General features: G+C 46.8%; 1 protein-coding gene across 3 annotated transcripts in view; it reads right to left on the minus strand.

Annotated features, from left to right (window-relative positions):
* PROS1 (protein S) overlaps nucleotides 1–22,926 on the minus strand; it is an 83,146-nt gene extending 60,220 nt beyond the window's left edge. For 2 of the 3 annotated variants that reach the window (XM_088442050.1, XM_088442049.1), the window contains exons 1-2: nucleotides 12,178–12,336; nucleotides 4,945–5,102 (exon numbers count right to left, since the gene is read on the minus strand). In XM_088442050.1, coding sequence (XP_088298176.1) covers nucleotides 4,945–5,102; nucleotides 12,178–12,256 — 237 coding nt within the window. In that variant the 5' untranslated portion in view covers nucleotides 12,257–12,336. Of the gene's footprint in view, nucleotides 1–4,944; nucleotides 5,103–12,177; nucleotides 12,337–22,883 lie in introns of those variants that run through there. The other variant, XM_088442051.1, reaches the window with a different exon arrangement.
* Between the last annotated feature and the right edge of the window lie 2,267 nt (nucleotides 22,927–25,193).

Here is a 25,193-nt window from a genome sequence, read left to right on the forward strand (position 1 = left end):
TAAACAAGACTGAATGTCCCAGGGTAACCCAGCCACATCTTTAATGCAGGACCAGCTACCACCTACACATGTGACAGTCACCTAAGTGTCCTTCAGAGAGAAATGGGCCTGTTTGTTAATCAATTCTGTCCTCAGAACTGCTGTTTACGCATGTTTATGGGCAGAATTTATCCCTGTTTTCTGACAGCAGCCATTTCCATAGTTTTCTATGGGAACGGTATTTAACCAAGATCTTGCCTGCGTTGACTAACTCCATCTTCAGATGCGTTAGTCCATTGACTGCATTGGGGCAGCCTTGTTGGAGAGGGATCTTTTAGGATATCCCAATGCGCATTGCAGGCTTTTCCGCCTTAAACATACGCAGCTGGAAAGCTGCGCATGTGCAAAAGCCGCAAAATGGGTCTATAAGCAGATCACTATACCTCTTACTGATTGCCAGGGTGGACTCTTATAAGAGCACGTGTCCCGAATCGCGGAGATTCAGACTGATACATTCAAGCACTTATTGCTGCGATATGTGGTGATAAGGATTATTAATATTCAGGGACAGACCGCAATTTATAACAAACTAGCTGGGATACCCGGCGTTGCCCAGGTTGAAGACTGGACCTTGAGGTACTCCTGAATTATTTATTTGTTTACATTGTCCTTGCCTATAACCCCATTCCATTGATCCTGAAAAGGACCTCAGTATTTGCTAACATGCATGCAAACAGTGGCGTAACTACCGTGGGTTATAGGGGTGCAGCTGCTATGGTGCCCGAGCTGCCTCTGTAGCCCGCTGCTTCCCCTGCACCCAGTCACACGCACAAGGTGGGCCGGTCCAGTCATGGCTGTTGAGGGGGGCCCGGTTGTCAGCAATGTTGATTTGGTGCCGGCCGCTAGCTGATTACAGCTCGCTCATGGACAGACAGACATGGAAAAACAGTGCAGCCGGTCTGCTAGCTCTGATTGCCTCACGACTGGCACCAGATTCAAAGTATGTCGACGCTGTCTATGTCTGCCGCTGCTTTCTGGTGAGCCACCTGTAATTAGCTGGCGGCCGGCACCAAATCCACACCTGCTGGCTTCTGATGGCACACAGGGGGAGGCGAGAGGCTGCTGGAGGGACACGGGAAGGTGAGTTGCTAGGGTGGGCATAATATGTAAGGGGCATTACTGTGTGGCATAATGGGTATGGGTATGAAGTCCCGGCGGCTGAATAGCCCTAACCCTCTCCCCCCCTAACCCTCCCTTAGTGGTGCCTAACCCTAACACCCCCCCCCGGTGGTGCCTAACCCTAACCTCACTCCGGGGGAGCCTAACCCTAACCTCCCTTCCCGCACCCTACACTTAACCCTCAGGGGGGGGCTGCCTAACCCTGACCTCCCCCCGGGGGTATCTGAGCCTAACCCCCTCCCCCCCATAGCTTTACCCTAACCCTTCCTGGGGGGTTAACCCTAATCTCCCCCTTGGGCCCCTAATACTAACCCTCCCGTCCTGCCGGCTAACAGCTTACAGGGCCCCGCTTACCTTTGTTCGGGATCCCCGCTGTCGGGATTTCGTTGTTGGGCTACAAATAGGCGTCGGGATTTCGATGCCTAACTTTAGTCCCGGGTCGGGATTCCGTGTGGCAAAATGTGTAAGGGGCACTACTATTATGTGGAATAATGTGTTATTTGGGGCACTACTACTTTGTGACATGGGGGAAATTCAATTAGACGCGAAAAAGCTAAAACTTAACATCTGAGAAGTTTTCATACAATTTGCGTATTTTGGCGCAATATTTTCACGCCTTATGCGCACTCCTGTTTTTCGTACTATCCAAAAATAGAAGACGTGAAAACTATTCTTGGAGTAACCAGCAAAAAGTACTGGTGAATTTGGGAAAATCTGTCTCTACCCCTTAGGGAACTGGCATAGGTTATCATTTTAGAAGTGTATTAGTGGCCCTAACAAAAGTATTTGGGGTTCTTAAATTGTGTCAAATGGCTGTTTTATGCAGATTTGCATAAGTGTGGAAAAATTATAAAAGCAATTTTTTTGGACATAATAAATGCTGCAGTTAAATTGAGGGTACATTAAAATAGGTGCAAGTATATTTTTTAGTAAAAAGTGCAAAATGTTAAAAATACACCAGCTGCAGACACCTGCAATGGGGCTATCCACACAGCCCCCCAAAACACATCACCCACTACTTTAATCCCATTTTCACTACTTTTAATTTTTTTTTAACCCCAAAATTGACTAAACTGGATAAAAAAATAGTTTTGCCTAACTTGTCATTAGGGGGAGTGAATCAAGGCCCTGATTCAGAGCCGTTCGCAAAAAGTGAGTGCTCGCTCTGAATCAGGGCGGCCGCTCTTTTTAAAAAAACGTCCTCCTGGCCGCTCGCTAAGCTGTGGGTGACCACCCACAGCTTTTGCGAGCTGCCAGGTGATGGTCGCAATGGACGCGACCATCAAGCTTGTAACGAGAACCTTGTGGTAGGGTCTCATCTGTCGCAAGCCCCAGTGAGCTTCCTGCTCTACTATCTTGCATACTGATCAGGTTGTGAGTAAAGGGAGATGAGCGGCTTAATATGGGGATGGGCGTCTGCATCTTGTGCTGCGTTCTCCGTGTGTGTGCATTGATTAGAATATTCTTGCAGCGGACGGGTGCGTGTGTCTGCTACCGTGCGTTCCTTGCTGAAACAGGCCCCAAATTTTTAAACAAAAATAGGGATTTTGCACAACTTTTCACCTGCTCTGAAAGTTCTCACCTGTAAAAACTTTACACCAAACCGCAGCTTTTCGTGGCTAATTGAGTCCGGCCCATGATCTGTAAAAGGCATTACTTTGTGTTATAATGTGTAAGGGTCATTACTGTGTAGTGTAAGGGGCATTACTGTGTGTTATAATGTGTAAAGGGCATTACTGTGTAGTGTAAGGAGCATTACTGTGTGGCATAATGTATAAGGGGCACTACTACTGTGTGGTATAATGTGTATAAGGGGTACTACTGTGAGGCATAACCTGAATGGGTTCTGTGTGGCATAAATGAATGGGTTCTGTGAGTGGGCAAATGTATGTGTTTTTTTACCTCTGGGGGGGTCCTTTTAAGATCTTGCTATGTGGCCCATAAATTTCTAGTTACGTACTAGCATGCAAACACAGAGGGCTGACTCATTATGGTCACTTTAAAAAGGACTAATGGCTGGTACACACTAGACGATATGTTGTCCGATTCAGCCGGATCAAACGACATGTCGGCAACATCGTCTAGTGAGTACACTCGATGTCGCTGATGATGCACGCTCCCACGCATCATCAGCGACTTCGACCGTCGGACCTGCATTGCATGCATGTCCGATGGGCGACATCGTCAACGAGGGTCATGCTGCATTCGGCAGCATGGCCCTTGCTGACGATGTCGCCCGTCGGACATGCATGCGTCCGACATCGGCAAGTGTGTATGCATTTGCAGATGCCAGGACTTCCGCCGGGCCCCGTCGCACGACAAGTCGGCTGGGTACACATCATTGAATGTGTACCCAGCTTAACTCTGGATTTAATATGAACTTGCATATATCATAAAATTTTAAACTTGCTCAGCCTGTAAGCTTAAAAGGATACATTTGCAGCTTTTAAGCGGCCCATACACGGTGTGATGAAGCAGCCGATCCGACTGATTGGTGCGATTTGGCTGCTACATCGCACCGTGTATGGGCCTGATGTCGGCCCAAGTGCGCTCCCGTGGGGTCGTACATCGCATCTCCTGATCGTACTGCAAAACCAGTCAATCAGGGGATGCGATGTGCGATCCCATACAGAGCTATGTGGTTGAGGCAGGGGGGAGCCGGCATATCGGGCGGTCAGCCACCTGATCGCACTGGGTGTGGGGACCACCCGATGTCAGTCGACGGATCCCCTGTCGCCTCGCACAGTGCTATCGCACCATGTATGGCCGTCATTACACTGGTTTTTGTGAGACTGCCAATTTCCACTTGAGCCAGCCCTGGAACTTGTGTAATGTAAGAGTGTCTCCATTTTTAGGAATTATGTAACAGCGTGTGGCCCTAAAGAAGTTCAAACCTAGGCAAAAACCTAATCCTGGTCAAACTATACCACCGTGCCAAATTTGGCGGAACTAAGGGCCTGATTCAGCAAGGAACGCATGGATGCAGACGAACGCATCCATCTGCTGCGAGTATATGAATATGCAAAATGCTGTCCAAACGCACAAACACGCCTGCGTTTGCCCGTCCATCCCCACAAAACGGCACTTCCTGTCAATCACTTATCTCTAGGTCTGCGTTGCCTCTGCAGACGCAGTACCCATCGCAATAGCTAGTTCGCGCACGTGAAATGCGATGCATACGCAGAGCTAAAACATCGGGCAAGTGCGTTTGTTCCTTGCTGAAACAGGCCCTAAGTCCAAAACTCTGGCCGTGCATAAAGGACAAACAGACGGACAGGCAGACAGACACGCTTTCTCGCTTATTACATAGATATGTCCCTAAATGAAGTCAGCGTTTCTGGTTGTCACAGTAACCATTCCCCAAGAATCCAACTGTCGCAATTGCACACCGGCATGGACTTTTGTTCAGACTACCACGCCTGTTGAGCGGTGTGTCCTGGGCTCTCCGCTGCTGATGGTGCGTGTTGCAATATTGTTTTTAGATAATGGTAAACACTCCTCACCTTAAAAGTTACAGGCTTGGACTGTTCCCGTAGTCACATATAGAAGGGCAGAATGGAAATCTTATTTGTGCAGTTTTCCCTGATTTGTTTGAGAAGTACTGATTGCAAAAAGAAGTATACCGTAATATAACTATACATCTATGCAAAGTGAAGGATCAGTGGTGCAGTACACCCAGTTTCCAACTTTTTGAAAATTGAACATTTCTTCCAACCAAATAAAGCTGTGAATTTGGAATCACTAAAGTGAAGAAGATAAAACAGAACAAGTATTTGCTCTACTCACTGTTTCAGGAACGTTCTCAAATATCTCGCGGGCTTCTTCCTTATTGCACAGTTCCTCAATGCATTCTCTTTCAAGGTTCCCACCTTTACTCTCTTCAAAAAATGAGTTGGCACGCCGCTTTCGATGAAGAAACTGTGATGCAGCCTGAGGAGACATAACTTTGTACAGGGAACAAAGTTATTTTCATTTGTAAAGATATTGTTCAGAGATTTTTGTACAGAAGAAAACTACATTAGCATGCAAGGGAACAAACACTCAACCAGCAAGCCCTGTCTTATGCACAGTTTTGTTTTTTAACTAATTCTGAGCAAACATCACCCGCAGAAGGCTCCAAACCAAAGGGCAGTAATTGTACTTATATGCAGTATTCAGTCAAAAAGGTTATTCACACACAATTATTTAAAAACTGTCACAAAACAAATTTTGTTTTATAAACGACTGCTTTCCCTTACATAGCACCGCAACCAGGACACGTTGCATTAAATCTAGTTAGACAAATTGGCGATATCAAAAATCTGAATCTCCAACGCCACAGACGTAAAGTTGATAGTAACTTAAAGCTGCACTACCACCATCTCGAAAAACAGAATTAGGAAAAAGGACAGAGTGCCTGATTCAGAGACGGACGTATTTGCGATGCTTACGCATATGAGCGATGTTTTTGCAACTGCACAAGCGCTGAAAATTCAGCAACCTTTAACTGCGCACGTGTGAACTGAGTGCCCTATGCAGAAGTGCTTTAAGAGAGGAGGGGGCCCGTTTGCAGTGTCCGATTGGGCCCCCTCCTCTCCGGCGCTGCAGTAGACTCTGGCATTGTGCCAGAGTCTACTGCACATGCGCAGGTCTCCGGGAACATGGCATCCGCGCCGTGTTGCCGGGACATCTCTACTGCGCATGAACGAATCACTGGGGAAATGGCCGTGGTGGCAATTTTCCCAGTGATTTCTGCAGTACTGCAGCTAGCGCTGGGCCGACGGAGAGGTAAGTAGATGATATTGGGTGCAGGGTGTGTGGTGCGTGGGCCCCCCTGGACCCAGCGCCCATGTGCACCGCACACCTTGTACCATACCTGCCGACTTTCTGGCTGCTCCTTCCGGGAGGGAGCAGCCAGATCGGCAGAACAGGGGGGGGCGTGGCCGGTACAAGGGGGAGTTGCCGGGTGGGTGACATCACTTGAAGGCGTGGTGGGGGCGGGGTCACGCGATCGGGTCAGTTTGGCCCCGCCCCCGCTATGCAATGCCGATAAAATAGGCATTGTGTAGCAGGGGGCGGGGCCCCCGGCCCCCCCGCTGCGGGGGTTGCAGGGGTCATTGCGGGGGAGATAGGAGGGTTGGGCGGCAGCCGGGAGAATTGCCCGCCTTCCAGAAAGGTCGGGAGTGGCACCCGATTTTCGGGAGGCTCCCGACCAAATCGGGAGGGTAGGCAAGTATGCCTTGCACCCAGACTAAATACGCCCCTGGTCCTATGCTGTTCTTAGTTGCGTAAGGCATTGCTAACACTTGAGTAGGTGTTTGTGATCCCTGTGTTTATCAGAGTGGAGACTAAAGTGTTTGCAAATAAGGGGCTGATTTATGGGCGTGTTATGGGAGTGTCACAGACATGTCTGGGAACGCTGCTGTGCTCATTATCGCAAATTTATAGCTACAGAGGCCATGTTTACTTGCATTTGATTAGAGCAGCTAGAGTAAACTCTAGACTACTGCAAGTGGCAATGGCATGACCGATGTTTCGTCGATGTTGGAGTGTTTACAATCTCTATGGCAAATGCACAGACTTCGCAGCCTGAAAGTGGGCGTCTTACCGCTCGTACACGTCATTGCACAGTTCCGTACAAAGGGAAGGCTGAGATTAGCATTTGTATATTCCCGCAACTGTTATTGCGAGAGCGGCTGCAAATGCGACTGCATTACCAACTATCTCTGAACCAGGCCCTAAGTGAGACAGGAAACAAAGTTGTTAGGAGGATGGGGGATGAGTTGCTGGAGAAAGGAATACTGAGTTCTGTCCTATTCACACCTCCTACATCTCCTTCCACCCCCCACACAGAGTTCACTGATAATAAACTCTGTAACTATGTATAATTACTGATGGGTTCAGGAGGGAGGATTCAAAAATCCCAACTAACAAAAATTCCACAACATGTGACAGTGATTTTTGTTTCCTCAAATATCAAAACAGTTTATTTTACAATGAAAATCATATAGAAGTTTCTTAGTGCACACTGCCATACTGTATATATGTCAGAGTGTGTCCCAGACTCCTTGCCACAGAGGATCTTTATGTGTGCATTTGTGCCTACTTGTCCAGGCCGGGTGCACATTTTAGGACGCATGCCCACTTGATGGGCTACACATTTCATTAATTTAACCTTTCCAGGTTTCCTCCTGAAATACTATGCAATTTATCCATATTTATTGCTTAACAAAAAGTATGGTCCTTGGGGACTGTCCTTATTACATGTGTCACTTGTGTATGTTTACAATTTTTTATTACATTGGTCACAAAAAATTAACTTTGCTACACAAGCTGGAAATTACAAACTGCATACTGTATAGAAGAGGCCCAAATCTCTAAAAACCCAGAAGTGGTAGAGAATTGAAATCCTTTATTGCTCAAAAGGCAGGGAATGGTTCCTTACATGCAGCTCCCCATCTGAAATTGTGTAAATCTGGAAATGTGGAGACAAAGGTTGGCTACGCAGCTGCTGGGGCACCCGAACCTTCCCCTCTTGCTGTGCAGTGTAAGGAACCTGCACCCCACGACCTGGTAGGAATCAGAGGACGTCCTGCTAACCAGAGGAGTGTCCAGATATTATGTAACTATAACTGCTTTTGTTTACTTAGTGATATTTGAATTGTGAAGCACTTGGGTCTGGGGCACCTATTTTCCCATCTTCACCCCCCTCCCCCATCAAAACCTGGCTACACCACTGCCTGTATGTACCGCGTGATGTTTAAATACTCATGTTCTACAAAATTAAATCACATTTCTGCACTTCACTGCCAAAATAGGTAAACTTGTGTGCCTCAACTGCACCTGGCAAGGAACACTGGGGCTGATTCAGACCAGCTCGCAAGCGGGTCGATGTTTACCCTATGCGCATGTGCTGCCATCCGGCGTGCGCATGTGCGAGGCCCAGCCAGCGACGGGCTCTCCGTCGCTACGGGTCTCGCACCAAAACGGGGCGGCTGTTGACTGTGATTGACAGCTCGCCCAGTTTTGGAGGTGGGCAGGGGGAGTGGCTGGATAAACAGAGGCGTTCCCAAGGGAACGCCTTCCGTTTGTGGGTGGCCCTACTGACATCACTAGTGATGTGAGTAGGTGGACTTCCTGCTCTATTAGAGCAGGAAGTCCACTGGGGCTTGCGATGGACGAGACCCTACCACAAAGGTCTCATCGCAAGCCCGATGGTCGCGGCCATCGCGACCATCACCTGGCCGCTCGCAAAAGCTGTGGGTGGTCACCCACAGCTTAGCGAGGGGCCAGGAGGCCGGCTCAAAAAAAAAAAAAAATGCCGCCCTGATTCAGAGCGTCCGGCTCTGAATCAGGGCCAGTGTCAGTCCGCAAAGCCCTCACATCACCTGGTGTAATGTTTTGCACCCCCACAGATGCTGCCATCTTAGCGTACAAAATTACAAACCCATGGCCCTTTATACTTTCCTTTACATATCAAATAATTTATACAATTGAGAAATAGGTTAACGTATTTTGTGTATCTCCTTAGTATAATACCACCTATACATTATAAACATGCTCAATAAACTATGGAATTGTAGAACTGATGGGAATCAGTGTAAAATACCAGTTTCCCTTTATGAAGAGCTCTGAAGCAGCACTAGGAGGCGGATATGTAGGATGATGACTTGTGTGGGAGCTGATATTAGGGGGATCAATTGTAAAGAGAGACGTCACAAAGGAAATAATATCATCATCATCATCAACGGTTATTGATAAGGTGCCACACATTCCGTTTCCCGAATTCATCTTACAGATATGACATTCATGGATACAATCAATATATAGATTGAGTCACCCATAACCAAAATGCTTGGGAACAGGGTTATTCTAATATGACATATGCCGTATTTTGGAATATTTGCATATCATAATGAGATATCTCAGGAATGGGACCCAAATCTAAACACAGAATGCATTTATGTATTATATACACCTTATACACACAGCCTGCAGGTCATTTTATACAATATTTTCAATAACTTTACGTCTTCAAAAAGTTTGTGTACATAGAACCATCAGAAAGCAAAGGTGTCACTATCTGAGTCATGCTAAAAATATTCCATATTTCGGAATATTCCGTATTTCGGGATATTTGGATATTGGAAACTCAACCTGTAGTAATAAAAATAACTTCTAAGCATATTTAGAGTCCACGAAAAATAAATAATACTCCTCTTATTCACAAGTAAGAGCTAGATGATGATGATGATTGGGCATGGCTGCACCCATTTGTGGGTGGGTCTAGCATGTGAGATGCACCCACTGATAGGAGCATGGCATAGTACCCAGCAGCTAGGATTAAAGTAGTCACTACTGTATCAGGATGGCGGGACAGTCCCATAATAGCTGCATTTTTATCTGGATGTACTGTATTTAGATGCTACAATGTAACACACAATAATTAAGGTGCTACAACTTTATTTTGTACATCTCTCATGTAAATAACACATAATCAAAATCTATTTGTTGACATAGAGATAAATGAATGAAGGAATTAATTTTGACATAACATCAGGTCATCTTATATACACACATTCCACAGCACACACATCCTAACCCACTGCTCCATGCTCCTTCCTCACTATCTACCCCATCTGTGTTCCCACTGTCTGTCTGCCCCTCCCCTTTTGGAATGTAAGCTCTCACGAGCAGGGCCCTCGTCCCTCATGTGCTTCTCCTCCCCCTACAGATAGTATCATTTACTCCTAACTCCCCACAACAGCACCTAACACTTGGTTGCTTATGTCCTGCTGCTTGTGTTATGCAGCTATGTCTATAAACCATGTCCTTGTCCTGCATTGTATTGTACGGCTAATAACTGTTTTTCTTGTGTGCTCATTTATGTACTGTGTAAGGCGCTGCGGAACCTTTATAAATTAAGGATAATAATAATAATAATAATAATAATAATAATAATAATGATTATTATTATTAGCATGCTTTATTTATATGGCACCACAAGGGGTCCGCAGCGCCTTACAAAGTACTTAGGGGCCCATTTATCAAAGTGTATTTGAGGTATAGGGGCATATGTATCAAAGCTTGATGTGACATAAAATTGTGAGATATATATTACCAACCAATCAGCTTCTAACTTACATTTTGCAGGCTGTGTTTAAGACATGATAGTTTGGAGCTGATTGGCTGGTGATATATATTTCACAATTTATCTCACATCAAGCTTTGATACATATGCCCCATAATCCTTGAAAACACCCGTTTTTGGTGGTTTATCTCAAATATTAAGTAACCCCCGTATTTATTAAGGCGGGACCATAGCAGGTATCTCCGATACCTGCTGTGATTTCTCCAGTGCCGCTGGCAGCCGCCTCCCCCATAGGTTTCTATGGGGGAAGCGATGCTGCCAAATTTACCAATATCCGATGCGATATGCGATGCATTCCAGATATTGGTCCCCGCAACCTATAGGCTACAGCGCACATAATTAGCCAGCGGAGGGATTCGGCGGAACCCTACCCGGCAATTGCGGGTGTGCATGTTCAGACTGTGAACTTGCAGCACGCCCTGCACTGGCCGGCAGCTCTCCAGAGACATCGCGGGAGGGCTCCAATCAGAGCCCGCGTCCCTGCATGTCCCGGATGATACATCCGGCCGCTATGATCGCATTCTGCAATGCGATCATGGGCGTTACTGGCATTCCCTGATCGCGTTGCAAAAGTGATCATTGATACACGGGGGCCTTAAAGAGAAACAGTGCAAAAGATTTACAGTACATAACATTGCAGAACATGAGATACAAGCTATATACTAAATGCTATATTTGCAGTCGTAATGCCCACAAAAGCCATGCAAGCTGAACCCAAAGGTTTGGAAGGCAAAGCACCTGAGGGAAGAGGGCCCTGCTTGTGAGAGCTTACAATCTATCGGAGAGAGGCAGACAGGCAGGGATGACACAGAGGGCCTGATTCAGACCCGCTCGCGAGCGCTCGCAAGCGGGTCGATGGTGCCCTACTGCGCATGCGCACGACGGAGGCTGCTCCATCGTGCGCATGCGCGAGACCCGGCTAGCGACGGGGAAGCCGTCGCTCCGGGTCTCGCACCAAAGGGGGCGTGCTGTCGACACTGAGTGACAGCACGCCCCCTTTGGTGGGCATGCCGGGGGCGTGGCTGCCAGACGGAGGCGTTCCTATGGGAACGCCTACCATCTGGGTCCGGCCCCACTGACATCACTAGTGATGTCAGTGGGAGTGATTTTGGCTCTGATAGAGCCAAAATCACTCCAGGGCTTGCGGTCACCGAGACCCTACCGCAGGGTCTCGTCGCAAGCCCGATGGTCGCGATGGTCTTGACCATCGCGACCATCTTTTTGGCCGCTCGCATATGCTGTGGGTGGTCAACCACATCTATGCGAGTGGCCAGGAGGCCGCTCCAAGTTTAGGTAGGAGGGCCCTGATTCAGAGCGAGCGCTCTGGTCAGAGCGTCCGGCTCTGAATCAGGCTCAGAGTTTAGACAACAGTTTGCCAGAATTGAATAACCATTTCCAAAGGGATTTGTATTGTTAAGAGCAATAAACAGAAGGAAAAGACAAGGAGAATAACATACAAGTGACAGTATAAAATAAATAATCCAATCTGCAGTACAATCCTTGCTCTAGAGAGTTGCATCTGTGAAAAACAACAGGATGTCCGTGAACAATACCGGGAACAAACTAGATACGTGATATGAACTTTTGATCAATGTTTACAGGCCACAGGCTAAGCGCTCAGCTGAACATCCTCTCAGATCACAGGATACACAAACGTACGCTGGATTACATTCCTCTCAGACACTAAGATGCAATTAATGCTCTTATATATATTACTTCATCAAAATAATTCGCTGTGTGTGAGCAGACTGCTCCTGAGTCACTGAGTTACAGAATTCTAAAGCTTCCTGGATGTTTTATCTTGACTAAATATTACTATGCTCAATAACATAGAAACAAGTAAGTGCCTAAAGAGAGGAAGAAAATAAAGTCAAACTGACATTACTTACAAGTTTGCCCTTCAGACAGGGCAGTCATGGGCACAGAGGAGGCCAGCAGAACCAGGCAGACAGTGCTCAGTAACATCATGTTCCGTTAGAAAAGAAAAGACAAATGCTGGTATAGCCCGGCCTGCACACTGCTCAGTGTGTAAGCTCAGCCCAGCCTCTTGTTCAGTACACTGGGCTTGGGGGGGAGCTGTGCTGCAGGGGCTGGAGAGTGACCGTATGATTCCAAGTCATTTCCAGGAAACATCTCTCCCTTGTACATAAAGTTCCATGGAATCAGGTATGCACATGCATCCTATGGTTTATCACACATGGGGGAATTGCAAAACAAATTGGTATTTTATATAAAAAAAAAATTCTCCAGAGTTTATTAAAAAAATTATCTGGGTCATTAAATAAACCGTCACTGTCTATGCAGATAACAGGTACGATTACAAAAGCTAGAAGACACTGAAGTGGCAAAAGTCATGGGATAGATGGCTAGTATTCTGCAAGACCCCCTCTAGCCTGGCGAAATGCAGCAACTCAACGGGGCATCGATTCCACAAGGGGACGGAAGACCTCCGGAGAGATATTGACCCATACAAAGAAATGTTCAAGCGTCCTGCGCTCCCTGACTGCAGCCACAGCACCCAAATTCGCTATCATTAGGATGATCTCTTCTAAATTCAGATGTTGGTATTACATCTCATAGAAGAAAAAAAGCACGTAGTTAATCCACAGTCTATATACACTCTGTATCTAAAGGTGGAGAACTTTTCTCCACCCACCTAATCACAGTGAGATGCATTCCCTGAAAGGTATCTTTAGTGGGAATCAGTATGTAATACCTCCGGCGCAGTGACGGGCTGGGCCGGGGGGCAGGGTGCACCACAGACTGCACCACGTGTGTAGCGCTGACCAGACGGAGTTCGGTCAGCGCTACACAAGTGACAAACACACAGCCGCCGGCACTGGCAGCTGTGTTTGATTTGATCAGCAGCCGATGAGAGTCTGTCAGACTCTCACTGACTGCTGCTGCGCCCACTGCAGGAGCCGCTCCATCTTCCGGCTCCCACAGTGGGCAATGGGAGAGGCGTCATGATGTCTCTCCCATAATGCAGAGCGGCCCGGCCCGGGAAGGACAGACGGAGGAGCGGATGGCGACGGCGGGAGCGGGGATTGAGGTGTTTTTTTTTTTTTAATTACGTGTGTCTACTGGGGAGGGGCAGGCACTACATGGGGGGGACTACTACTACTGGGGGCACTACAAGGGGGGAACCACTACTGGAGGCACTGCAAGAGGGGGACTACTACTACTGGGGGCAATACAAGAGGGGGACTACTACTACTGGGGGCACTACAAGGAGGGATACTACTACTACTGGGGGCACTACAAAGGAGGAACCACTACTGGGGGCACTACAAGAGGGAGGGACTACTACTGGGGGCACTACAAGAGGGAGACCACTACTGGGGGAACTACAAGGGGGAGATCACTACGGGGGGCACTACAAGGGGGGGCACTACAAGGGGGGACCACTACTGGCGGCACTGCAAGGTGGAGACCACTACTGGGGATTATTACTGGGGGCACTTCAAGGGGAGGACTACAACTGGGGGGACTACTACTGGGGGCACTACAAGGGGGGGACTACTACTACAAGGGGGGACTACTACTGGGGGCACTACAAGGGGGGACTACTACTACTAGGGGCACTACAAGGGGGGACTACTACTACTAGGGGCACTACAAGGGGAGGGGACAACTACTAGGGGCACTGCATAGGGGGGAGGGGACTACTACTTGGGGCACTACATAGGGGGGAGGGGACTACCACTGGGGGCACTGCATCGAGGGACCACTGCTGGGAGCTCTATAAAAAGGGCAATACTGGGGATACTGGATAGGGGGGAGACTACGACTGGGACCACTATTTAAGGGGCACTGAATAAGGGTTACCACTATTGGGAGCACTGCATGAGGGTGGACTGCTACTGGGGGCACTATATAAGGGGCACTGCATAGGGGGTACCACTACTGGGGGCACTATATAAGGGGCTTACTACTGGTGGCACTAGGGGCACTGCATAGGTGGGACCACTACTGGGGGCACTGTATAAGGGGCACTGCATAGGGGGGATCACTACTGGAGGCCTGCATAAGGGGGTCCTCTCCTGGGGCACAGGGGGACACTGCATATGGGCACCATGACGGGGCTGCCCCTAATCTTTATTTTTACTTTATTAATCCCATATGGACCCGCCTCCTCCCTGGAACACTTGGGGGGGGGCGCCGTAGCACGCACGTTCTTCGGGCACCCTGGCTACACGCTACTCCTCTGCCAGGGCCGCCTGCATGCATTTTCCCCTCAGGCTAAAAGTTGCCAGCCATCCCCTGCTCCGGCCGCATAATTAAGGTAAGTATCGCTAACCTTACTCCCCCCCCTAACACTCCCTTAGGGGTGCCTAACCCTAACCTCCCCCTAAGTGCCTAATCCTAACCCCCCTCTAAGTGCCTAAACCTAACCCCCCCCTTCACCGCAGCTTAACCCTGTCTCCCAGGGTGGTGCCTAACCCTAACGTTCCCCCGGGGGTACCTAACCCTAACTTCCCCTAGCATAACCCTAACCCTCTAGGGGCGGTGCCTCCCTCGGGAGCCCTAAAACCTCCCCCTCCCCCCGTGGCTGTCCGCGCCCGGCTTACCTTCATTCGGTATGCCGGGCGTCAGGCTCCCGGCGTAGGTCTAATGACAGGCTTTCGACGCCTGTCATTAGTACCTTGCCGGGATTAGACAGTCGGGAAGCCGGCAGTCGGCATTTCGACCGTCGTCTTCCTGACTGCATCCCCTTTAGTGTTCACCACACGTTAACAGCAGGCATGCATCTAGCACAAACAATGTCCCTTTTGGGACTGAGGGCCTGATTCAGTCCCGCTCGTGAGCGCTCACAAGCGGGTCGATGTTGGCCAAGTGCGCATGCGCGAGACCCGCATAGCAACGGGCAAGCTGTCGTTATGGGTCTCGCTACAAAGGGGGCGTGCTGTCAATGTTGAGTGACAGCACGCCCCCTTTGGTGGGCGTGCCGGGGGCGTTGCTGCCTGACGGAGTCAGTGGGAGTGCTTTTGGCTCTAGTAGAGCCAAAAGCACTCCAGTGCTGGTGGAAGACGAGACCCTACCACAAGGGTCTCGTCGCAAGCCGATGGTCGCGATGGTCACCCACAGCTATGCGAGCGGCCAGGAGGCCACTCTAAAAAAAGATAGGGAGGGCACTGATTCAGAGCGAGCTGGCTCTGAAAGAGCGTCTGGCTCTGAATCAGGCCCTGAGCTCACCGTACAGGTGTAGACGTTCCTCGAAAGGTTTCTTTGTGCTTCCAATCAGAGACCATATACGAGAAATGACCTCATAGTTGAAATTCATGAAGCAGCATACAACAATAAAAAGGCATTCTCCATAAAAATGTATTTCATAGCAGAAAGAGTTCATAAAAATCTTAAAAAATCCACAGGTAACCCCCCCAAGGTGGGACACTCCATCGTGGACTCATCCATCCTGTCATCTGGTGGACCTTTCTTTATGCCACTCATTCCAGGTGAGGAGCATTTATCGATTTGTGAGACCATTGTTTTGGTGGAGTGTCCCACCTGGGTGCAGTATGAACAATGGCGATCCGGGAATAACCTGGATTGGCGACGGGATGTAAAAGGGGTATGTCCCGGATCTGACTTGATTTGGAACAGTGTTCCAAATCCTGGGTCAGACCCAGGACTTTAGTATAAAAGGGGTATTACTGTGGAGAGGACTTGCCAGTATTCTGCAGCCTCTCCATCTACTTCAGCATCGGAGCATGGAGCGATTCATTTTTGTTTGAGCTTTGTCACCTGATATCCTCCTTCACTAGAGAGGTGAAAGGTTCTTTTAATTCCAAGAGAGTATTATTATTTATTTATTAACAGTTTCTTATATAGCGCAGCAAATTCCGTTGCGCTTTACAATTTGAATCAACATTAACATTTTACTGGGTAAAAGACATACATACATACAAGACATACGTAAAAGACATACATAAGAGTAAGAGGGTCCAGCTCGCAAGCTTACAATCTATAGGGAAATAGGTGTTGATACACAAGGATAGGTGCTACATATTGCAAATTGGTCCAGCCCGTTTGCAGATGTTCTTGGTGGGCTGTATAAGCCAATCACACTGGAAAGTTGGCCTAGGGTTAGGAGGATGTTAAATTGAAGAAAGAGAAGATGTGATAGGTGTTTACTATGAGAAGAGAGTTAGATAGGGAAGCTATAAAAAAAGGTTAGGTGGGCAGTTCTGGAATTTGATAAGCTTGTCTGAAGAGGTGAGTTTTCAGATAACGCTTGAATGTTTGGAAACTAGTGGAAAGTCTTATTATGCATGGGAGGGCATTCCACAGGGTGGGTACAGCCCGAAAAAAGTCCTGTACCCGTGCATGGGAACAAGTAGTGCGCGGGGATGAGAGACGCAGATCTTGTGCAGAGCGGAGATGTCGGCTTGGAACATATTTTGAGATGTGTGAAGAGATGTATGTTGGTATGGTTTGGTTAATAGCTTTATGTGTGAGTGTAAGTATTTTAAATTTAATACGGCAGAAGACCGGCAGCCAATGGAGGGACTGGCAGAGTGGATCAGCAGACACTGAACGTTTGGTGAGAAAGAACAACCTCGCAGCTGCATTCAAAATGGATTGTAGTGGGGAGAGCCTGTTTTTGGAAAGACCAATAAGGAGACTATTGCAATAGTCAATGCGGGAAATAATGAGTGCATGTATTCGAGTTTTTGCAGTGTCTGGCGTAAGATATGGTCAAATTTTGGCTATGTTTTTTAGATGTATGTAACAGGATTTAGAGACAGATTGAATGTGGGGAACAAAAGACAGTTCAGAGTCAAGGATGACACCTAGGCAGCGAGCTTGTGGGGTGGGGTTGATTGTCGAGTTGTCAACAGTGATAGAGATATCAGGTTGGTAACTACTATTGGCCGGTGGAAATATAATTCATTCTTTTTTGGATATATTAAGTTTGAGGTGCGGAGATGAAAACCAAGATGAAATGGCAGAGAGACATTCAGTAACATGGACCAGCACAGATGGTGACAAATCTGGGGAGGATAGGTAAATTTGAATATCGTCTGCGTACAGATGATACTGAAAACCAAAAGAGCTAATTAGTTTGCCAAGAGAGGTGGTATAGATTGAGAAATGCAGAGGACCTAATACTGAGCCTTGTGGTACTCCAACTGATAGAAGTAGCGAAGTGGAGGTAGAATCAGAAAAGCGAACAGTGAAAGAGCGATTAGATAGGTAGGATGAGAACCAAGAAAGGGCTGTGTCTTGAAGACCTAGGGATTGTAGTGTTTGTATGAGAAGAGAGGGGTCAACAGTGTCAAAGGCAGCAGAGAGATCTGGAAGAATTAAAAGTGAATAATGGCCTTTAGCCTTGGCAGTGACCAGATCACTTACTACCTTAGTCAGTGCTGTCTCAGTGGAGTGTTGAGAACGAAAGCTTGACTGAAGTGGGTCCAATAAGTTGTGGGTGTTAAGAAAGTGTGTGAGGCGAGTGTAGGCAAGTCTCTCCAGTAGCTTGGAGTGGCAAGGTAGCTGGGAGATAGGACGGTAATTTGAGAGAGAGTTAGGGTCAGAATTGTTTTTTTTTTCAAAATGGGAGTGATCACTGCATGCTTGAACAGTGATGGAAAGATACCAGTAGAGAAAGATAGATTACAGATTTAGTTAAGTGTGGAATGAGCACAGGAGACAGAGCTTTACTGATATGTGAGGGCATAGGATCAAGAGGAGAGGTAGTAGAGTAGGAGGATGAGAAGAGTGTAGATACTTCATCTTCATTAGTGGGGTCAAATGATGAGAACATGCCACTGGGTTCAGGAAGAGAATTGAACAAGTACCTGGCTGAGGAAGTGCATACCATTTCATTTTGTTTATTATCAATCTTGTTCTTGAAATAGGAAGCAAGCTCTTGTGCACTGATAGTAGCAGGTGGGTTGGGTGACGGAGGGGTAGTAATGTAGTAATGTAAATGTATTAAAATGTTGCTTGGGGTTAGAGGCTTGGGCAGAGATAACAGATTGGAAATATGTCTGTTTGGCATTATCCAGTGCATTACGATAAGAGTGGTAGATAGTCTTATATGTAAGGAAGTCACTTGGAGTATGAGACTTTTGCCACTGACGTTCTACTTTACATGAGAGTTTTTGTAGGCGTCTTGTGAATTTGGAATGCCATGGTTGACGTCTAAGTCTACGCGGAATGTGATGGGTAGCTGGAGCCACTTCAAGGGCTAGTTCTAGGGTCTGGTTCAAGTGTGATACAGCAGTCTCAGGAGAAGTGAAATTAGAAATAGGTAAGAGTGATTGTTGCAGAGAGGTGGATAGTTATTGAAAATGAATAGCATTAATATCTCTGTGGGTTTGAGGAGGTTTGGTTGATTTACTTGGCATTGAGGTTGACGTTAATGGAGGAGAGTGTGCAGGTGATAAGGTTATGATCTGAGAGAGGGAAAGGAGAATTAGTGAAATCAGAGACTGAGCATAGTCTGGTAAATACGAGATCAAGGCAGTGGCCATCTTGATGAGTAGAGAAGTCAGTCCATTGGGAGAGGCCAAGAGAGGATGTTAAGGAGAGAAGTTTGGAGGCATGAGGGGATTGTGGACTGTCAATGGGGATATTGAAATCACCCATGATGATAATGGAGATGTCAGAAGATAGGAAGTGAGGGAGCCAGGCAGAAAAATTTTCCAGAAATTGATTGGGTGGTCTAGGTGGGCGATAGATAGCAGAAATGTGCAGAGAGAAAGGAGAGAAAGTCCTAATAGAATGTACTTCAAATGATGTAAATGTAAGGGATGGTACCTGTGGGAGAACTGTGTATGTAAAAGATTGGGACAGTAGTATTCCTACTCCACCTCCTTTACTGTTACCAGGCCTGGAGGTGTGTGTGAAGTGTAGGCCACCATGTGAGAGCGCTGCAGGGGAGGAAGTGTCTGTTTGTGTGAGCCATGTTTCTGTTAATGCCAGAAGATTGAGGTTATTTGAAATAAAGAGGTCATGGGTGGATGTTGGTTTGTTGCAGACAAAGTGTGCATTCCATAAGGCACATTTCAGTGTTTTGGAGGGTGATGGGAGGCATGTGATGTGTCTGAGGTTTGCTGGATTTATATTGCGTTGTGAGTAGGGCATGTGTGAAAGCCTGGATTTGGTGATATATCACCAGCTAATAGAAGTAGAAGGAGAGATATATAAATATAGTTGTGGGTTTTGTATGAAAGTTTTTTATGGCGTCAGGTTGTGGATGTTATTGTCTATTTAGAAAGATAAGTAAATAGCTCATGTGAATTCACAAGAGGGGTGTAGATTATTGAGGCAGCAATGTGCACAGAGGGGTGGGCTGCAGGGAGAGTGAAGGATGTAATAGCCTTAGAGAACATGCCATGGAGTGAAATAAGAATGAATAATATTTGGTACATGATGATTTAGAATACAAAATACATATAGTTTCCATTTAGAAATCACCTGCTTTTTGATGTTGTTCAATGTTTGTGCAACAGTTTTTTTAACTGTTAATTTTGGATACTTTGTGCATAAGCTACTTCGTGCAAGGGATGCAAAGCTCAATTAAGCACAGCTCTCTTAGATCTAACTAGTAAGATATACTGTGGCTGATTAACACAGGCTACATCTGAGACAGTTGACCTAATGGTGCCCATGCACGGTGCAACGCACTGGGTAGGGCGACTGCCGATCCGTCGGCAGACGGATCATGCTGTCACCGCCGGCAATCGTGCGGTCCCCGCTGACCGCATGATATCCCGGCTCCCCCCTCCTCCATTTGAATGGGATCGTACATCGCATCCCAGGTCAGATGGTTCTGCAGGAAGATTTGGGGATGCGATGTACGACCCCACGGGAGCACGCAGCACGATATCAGGTAGGATATCGTGCCCATACACGGCACGATATAGCACCTATATTGCGCCGATCCGTCGGATCGGCACGTGTATCGTGCAGTGTATGGGGGCCTTAAGGTGTTAAATTGCCTTGTGTTTGACTATGTAAACAACAGCCCAGTATGCCATCATAAACCATGCTTCACTGACAACATCACAAAAATAGGTAATGGCTATTGCAACAATTTAAGATATCACATACATTTAAATAAGTTGAATGAATAAAGTTCAGAGTATGAAGATTACAGGAATGTGGATATCACATACCTGAGACATGAGAAAAGGAGTAAAATAGATGCATACATTTTTTTTCTTGCGTTATTATTTACAATTAGTTTCAGGATCAATTTAGTCATATATCACAACATTCTATACTCTACCCTCCAACATGACCCATTCCATGGGTCTTCTTAAAATAACAAAACGATAAATGCGTACTTAGCAATATTCATCCTAACAAGGATGAATATACCTTCCCAAATGAAGCGCACAGACGTGGCTTCCTCCTTTGAAGGTCCGGTTCAGAGCGTTCATTGGCTGAGAGGTCAGGCGCCGCCTCTCAGCCAATGAACGGCTCCCTCCATTGAACTCAACGGTGGGAGCCACAGGGTAACTAAAGTTTATCTTGCGGTTCCCACCATTGAGTTCAATGGAGGGAGCCGTTCATTGGCTGAGAGGCGGCGCCTGACCTCTCTCAGGCAATGAACGCTCAGACCCGGACCTTCAAGGGAGGAATCCGCGTCTGTGCGCTTCATTCGGGAAGGAATAATCATCCTTTTTAGGATGGTTATTGCTTATGTACAAGGGTCGCGTTTATCGTATTGTTATTTTAACAATACCGTGGATGCCTACTGGACAAGGGGACCACTGGAGGTAATATAGGTGAGTATGTGTGAGTGTGTATGTATGTATGTATTAAACTTATACTGTGTAAGGTGTGTGTGTTTCTTTCAACATTTCTTTACAGGTGAACTACAGGTCCCAGTGGGCCCTTAATGCCCTGCATGCTGGTACTTGTAGTTCTCCAAGTACAAGCATGCGGGGGAGGCTTGCTGGGACCTGCAGTTGTACTGTAAAGACAATGTTTTTATTCTTCTATTTTTACACTACACTAACACATTAGCCTAGCCTAGGGGTGCCCTGGAGAGGGAGACCCCTTTATTGGAAGGGTCTCCAACTCCCCAGGGATCCCTGGCCTGGGCTGACTAGCGGTCAGGGCTGATGCTGCAGCTGGGGGGCCCGGTGATAGGGCTCCCCTGGCTGTGGCATCAGTCCCCCATTAGAAAGGGTCCAGGGCTGCTTCTGTGAATTACAGGGAGACCCTACGTAATTTTTTCCCTGTACTTAGTCAACCAGACCTGGGTATGAACAGTCCGGGGCTGGTTCTGTTTTGGGGTGGACCTCACGTCAATTTTTTTTTTAACTTTAAAGGTGCATACACACACAACGATTTTTTTAATGATTATCGTTAAACGATATCGTTTAACGATAATTGATGGCAAAAATCGTTCACTTTCTGAGTCAAACGATGAACGATTATCGTTCATGCGCGTTCACATTTGTAGTTTGTCGTTTGTAGTTTGTCGTTCAGTTAGACTTGTCAACTCAACGATTTTCATTAAGGGAATATGCAAAAATCGTTTGTAGTTCATAAAAATGGTTCATGACATTTAGTAAATGAACAACTTTAGTAAACGATTTTAGTAAATTTTTTCAAGGGAAAAAATCGTTTACTAAAATCGTTCATTAAAAAAATCGTTGTGTGTGTATGCAGCTTAACTGTTTAATTACTTTTTACAGTCAGATACACGCAGGCATCTCACTGACGTCTGCATGTATCTGTGTCAATCCGACCTGCTCATGCTCAAATCGAAAGCATGAAACAGGTCTATTCATTTGGTGATTTGAAGTTCGATTTGAAGTCCGATTTTGAGGTCGATTTCAAATCGAATGATAGTAAATAAGGGTTTTGCGTGTTGGGCTATGTAAAAGTACCAATGTTTTTCCGATGGTCGATTTGAGGCCGCTTTGACTAAAAATTCGATTTGAAATTCGATTTTACATTCAATTTGCCCTTTAGTGAATACCCAAAAGCAAAATCGAATACAAATTGAATGAAAATCGCACCTCAAATCACTCAAAATGCAAAATCGACCTTTGATAAAATTTACCCCCAAGTCTCCATTTCACCTGGTTTTAATAAGGTGTTCTACACAGAATGCCAGTTGCTCAAATCAATTTATTGCTCCATCAAAGATGCTTGTAATGGTGCATACACACGATCAGATTTTTTCTTCAGATATGGACGATAACGATTTAAAAATCGTTCAGTCGTTCATATCTGAAGGAAAATCGTTCATATCTGACATGCCTGAACGATGGACGATCAACGATGCGCGTTCCCGTTTGTCAGATAACGATATCTGACATCTGATGGGTTTGCAGTCAGACTTGGACGATTCCATTCATTTTAATGCAGTCAAAAATCGTTCAATCGTTCAAATCGTTCAAATCGTTCAAAACTTTGGTCAAATCGTCCAAATCGTTCAAATCGTTTAATCGTTCAGTCGTTCATCTGACAAATCTGACCGTGTGTACGCTCCATAAGGAAGGGGCTAATCTAGACAAGAAAAAACACAGAATTGCCCAGCACACTGCAAAGGCCAGTAAATGAGATTCCCATACTACATAATAATAGCAATGCAGAGGTCTCAGGGCCTGATTCAGCAGTAACCTACCCTCAAACATGACCCCTTCCCTCAGGTACCAAATGCTCAGCTTCTGGACTTCCCACCTAATTTTTGATTGCAGACACCTGTGTTGAGTAGGTAATTGATGAGACATGTGTTTCACCACAGGTGGCTGCAATCATCAATTAAGATAGAAGTCCAGGAGCAGAGCATTTTGTACCTAATGGAATGGGTCATGTTGGAGGGTCTGCAGTAAGTGTTATGTGGTTAGCTTTTGGGAGAGGTAACGGCGGGCGGTTAAGTAAACGCAGGCGTGCCTGATAGTTTCAACGCCGTTTAATGTGCATGCAAAAATTAGCCGTAGCGATTACATTTGCAGCATGAGACCTCTCTGCGTGTGAGGAGAGCTGCAGTGTTTGCGGCTGGTCAGACCTGCCGTAGATGCTGCCTGACTGCTTCATTTGCCTAGATGGTACCGATGATTACCAGGAGTGTGATATTGGACGGATATGAGAAGGCAGCAGTGGGCGTATTTATGTCAACTGTGCTATATATCACGAGCACGTCAGCGGGTGTGTACCCCCGTTATGTCTGTAAACGACGTAGTTCACAGCCATATCGCATGTGCTCTGCAGAACAACAGATGGCCGAAATATCTACAGGGACCGCTGGTAACTGACAGCTGAACTGAGCAGGCAAATTCAGATGCCCACCTAGTTGTGATGTCAGGGAACACACATCAATCAGCCAATTGGAAAGTCTGTATAGCTTTCCTGATAAGCCGTTGTGTCGCCCATCGGCGGATTCGTTGGCAATGTGTGTACCCAGCTTAACACAAAGGGATAGATTTACTAACCAGAATGTTTTCAAAGCCACCCGATCATCGGCATCTTTAGGCCCCCATACATAAGTGACGGATCAATGCGTTCCTGCGATCCTGCACCGCAGGATCGGTGATTTCACAGATATGCCGATCACGATCAAAAAAATGGCACATCGGTGATATTTAACATGTGACGGATCGTGGAACATCAATGGCCGCTGGTCGGCATTTCGGATCGGCGTTTCCGATCCAATCGCCGGATCATAAGATTGGATGCCTGATGTATGGGCGACTTTAGACAGATAGCATTAATTTCTATTGCGGTTTTAAATCTAAGTAAATCTGATTTAGCATTTTTTCTATTTCCTTTTTAACCTCTGCTGATGAGGATTTTTTTCACTCTTGTGCTGAGGCCATTTTCTGAAGTTAGCGCTCATCACATTCCAACACCAATATCACTGATTTTCTATGTGGTAGCCACACAAATTATATCTTGTTTTTGATGCCCCACCCCTGAAGTAGCTCCACCCACATTATCCACAGCTCTGCCCACCTCTGCCCCATACCCGTGAAGAGGAGGGGGCTGTCTATTTTGTCAGTACCAGGCCCCACAATTTCTCATGGCAGCCCTGCTGAAGAGTAACTAACAATGAAACCTAGGCGCTGAGAAAAAAAAGTTATGACGGAAAAGAGTTGAGAAACGGAGACTGTCACTGCCCCCTCCAATCATTAGCATATCTTCGCAGTGAGACTGCGTGCGTAATCGCTATAGCGATCCTTGCTGAATCAGGCCCATTGTCTGGTCATCACAGGTGATCAGCAGGCAATAATCACAAGGGAGCCATATAATTTGGAAGAGTGGACTCTTCTATCAATTAAAGCTGCCTCTGACTTTCTTAAACCCAGCACGGGGGACATCATCCCCATCTCTGGAATGCAGTGGCATAACTAAGGTATTTGGAGCAGAGGGCAAATTTTAAAATGGAGCCGCCCCCCCCCCCCGTGCCGAAGGCGTTTGTTGCAAAAAATGGGTGTGGTCACAAGGGGCAGGGTCACTTAACAATGGGGCGTGTTGACAGGACACGCTTAACATTCCTTTCCATATGCATCTTAACCCCTGTAGTGCTCCTTATACAGTAGGCCCTATGCAGTGCCCTTGTACAGTACCCCCAGTAGTGGTCCCCCTTGCGCAGCTCCCCATTAGTTCCCATTATACAGTAACCCTTGTAGAGGTCCTTCCTATTTAGTGCTCAAAGTACAGTGTCCCTTGTGCGTCTAGTAGTAAGCCCCCAGTAGTAGACCCCCCTTATGCAGTGCCCCTTATATAGTGCCTCCAGTAGCAGTCCCCCCCCCATTCAGTGCACCCAGTTGTGGTCCCCCTATGCAGTGCCCTTTATATAGTGCCCCCAGTAGTAGTCCTCCCCCTATGCAGTGCCCTTTATATAGTGCCCCCAGAAGTAGTCCGCCCTTATGCAGTGCCCTTTATATAGTGCCCCCAGTAGTAGTCTCCCCCATGCAGTGCCCTTTATATAGTC

The sequence above is a fragment of the Taudactylus pleione genome, unplaced genomic scaffold (assembly GCF_031769625.1).
Source record: "Taudactylus pleione unplaced genomic scaffold, aTauple2 ptg000303l, whole genome shotgun sequence".
Lineage (NCBI taxonomy): Eukaryota > Metazoa > Chordata > Amphibia > Anura > Myobatrachidae > Taudactylus > Taudactylus pleione.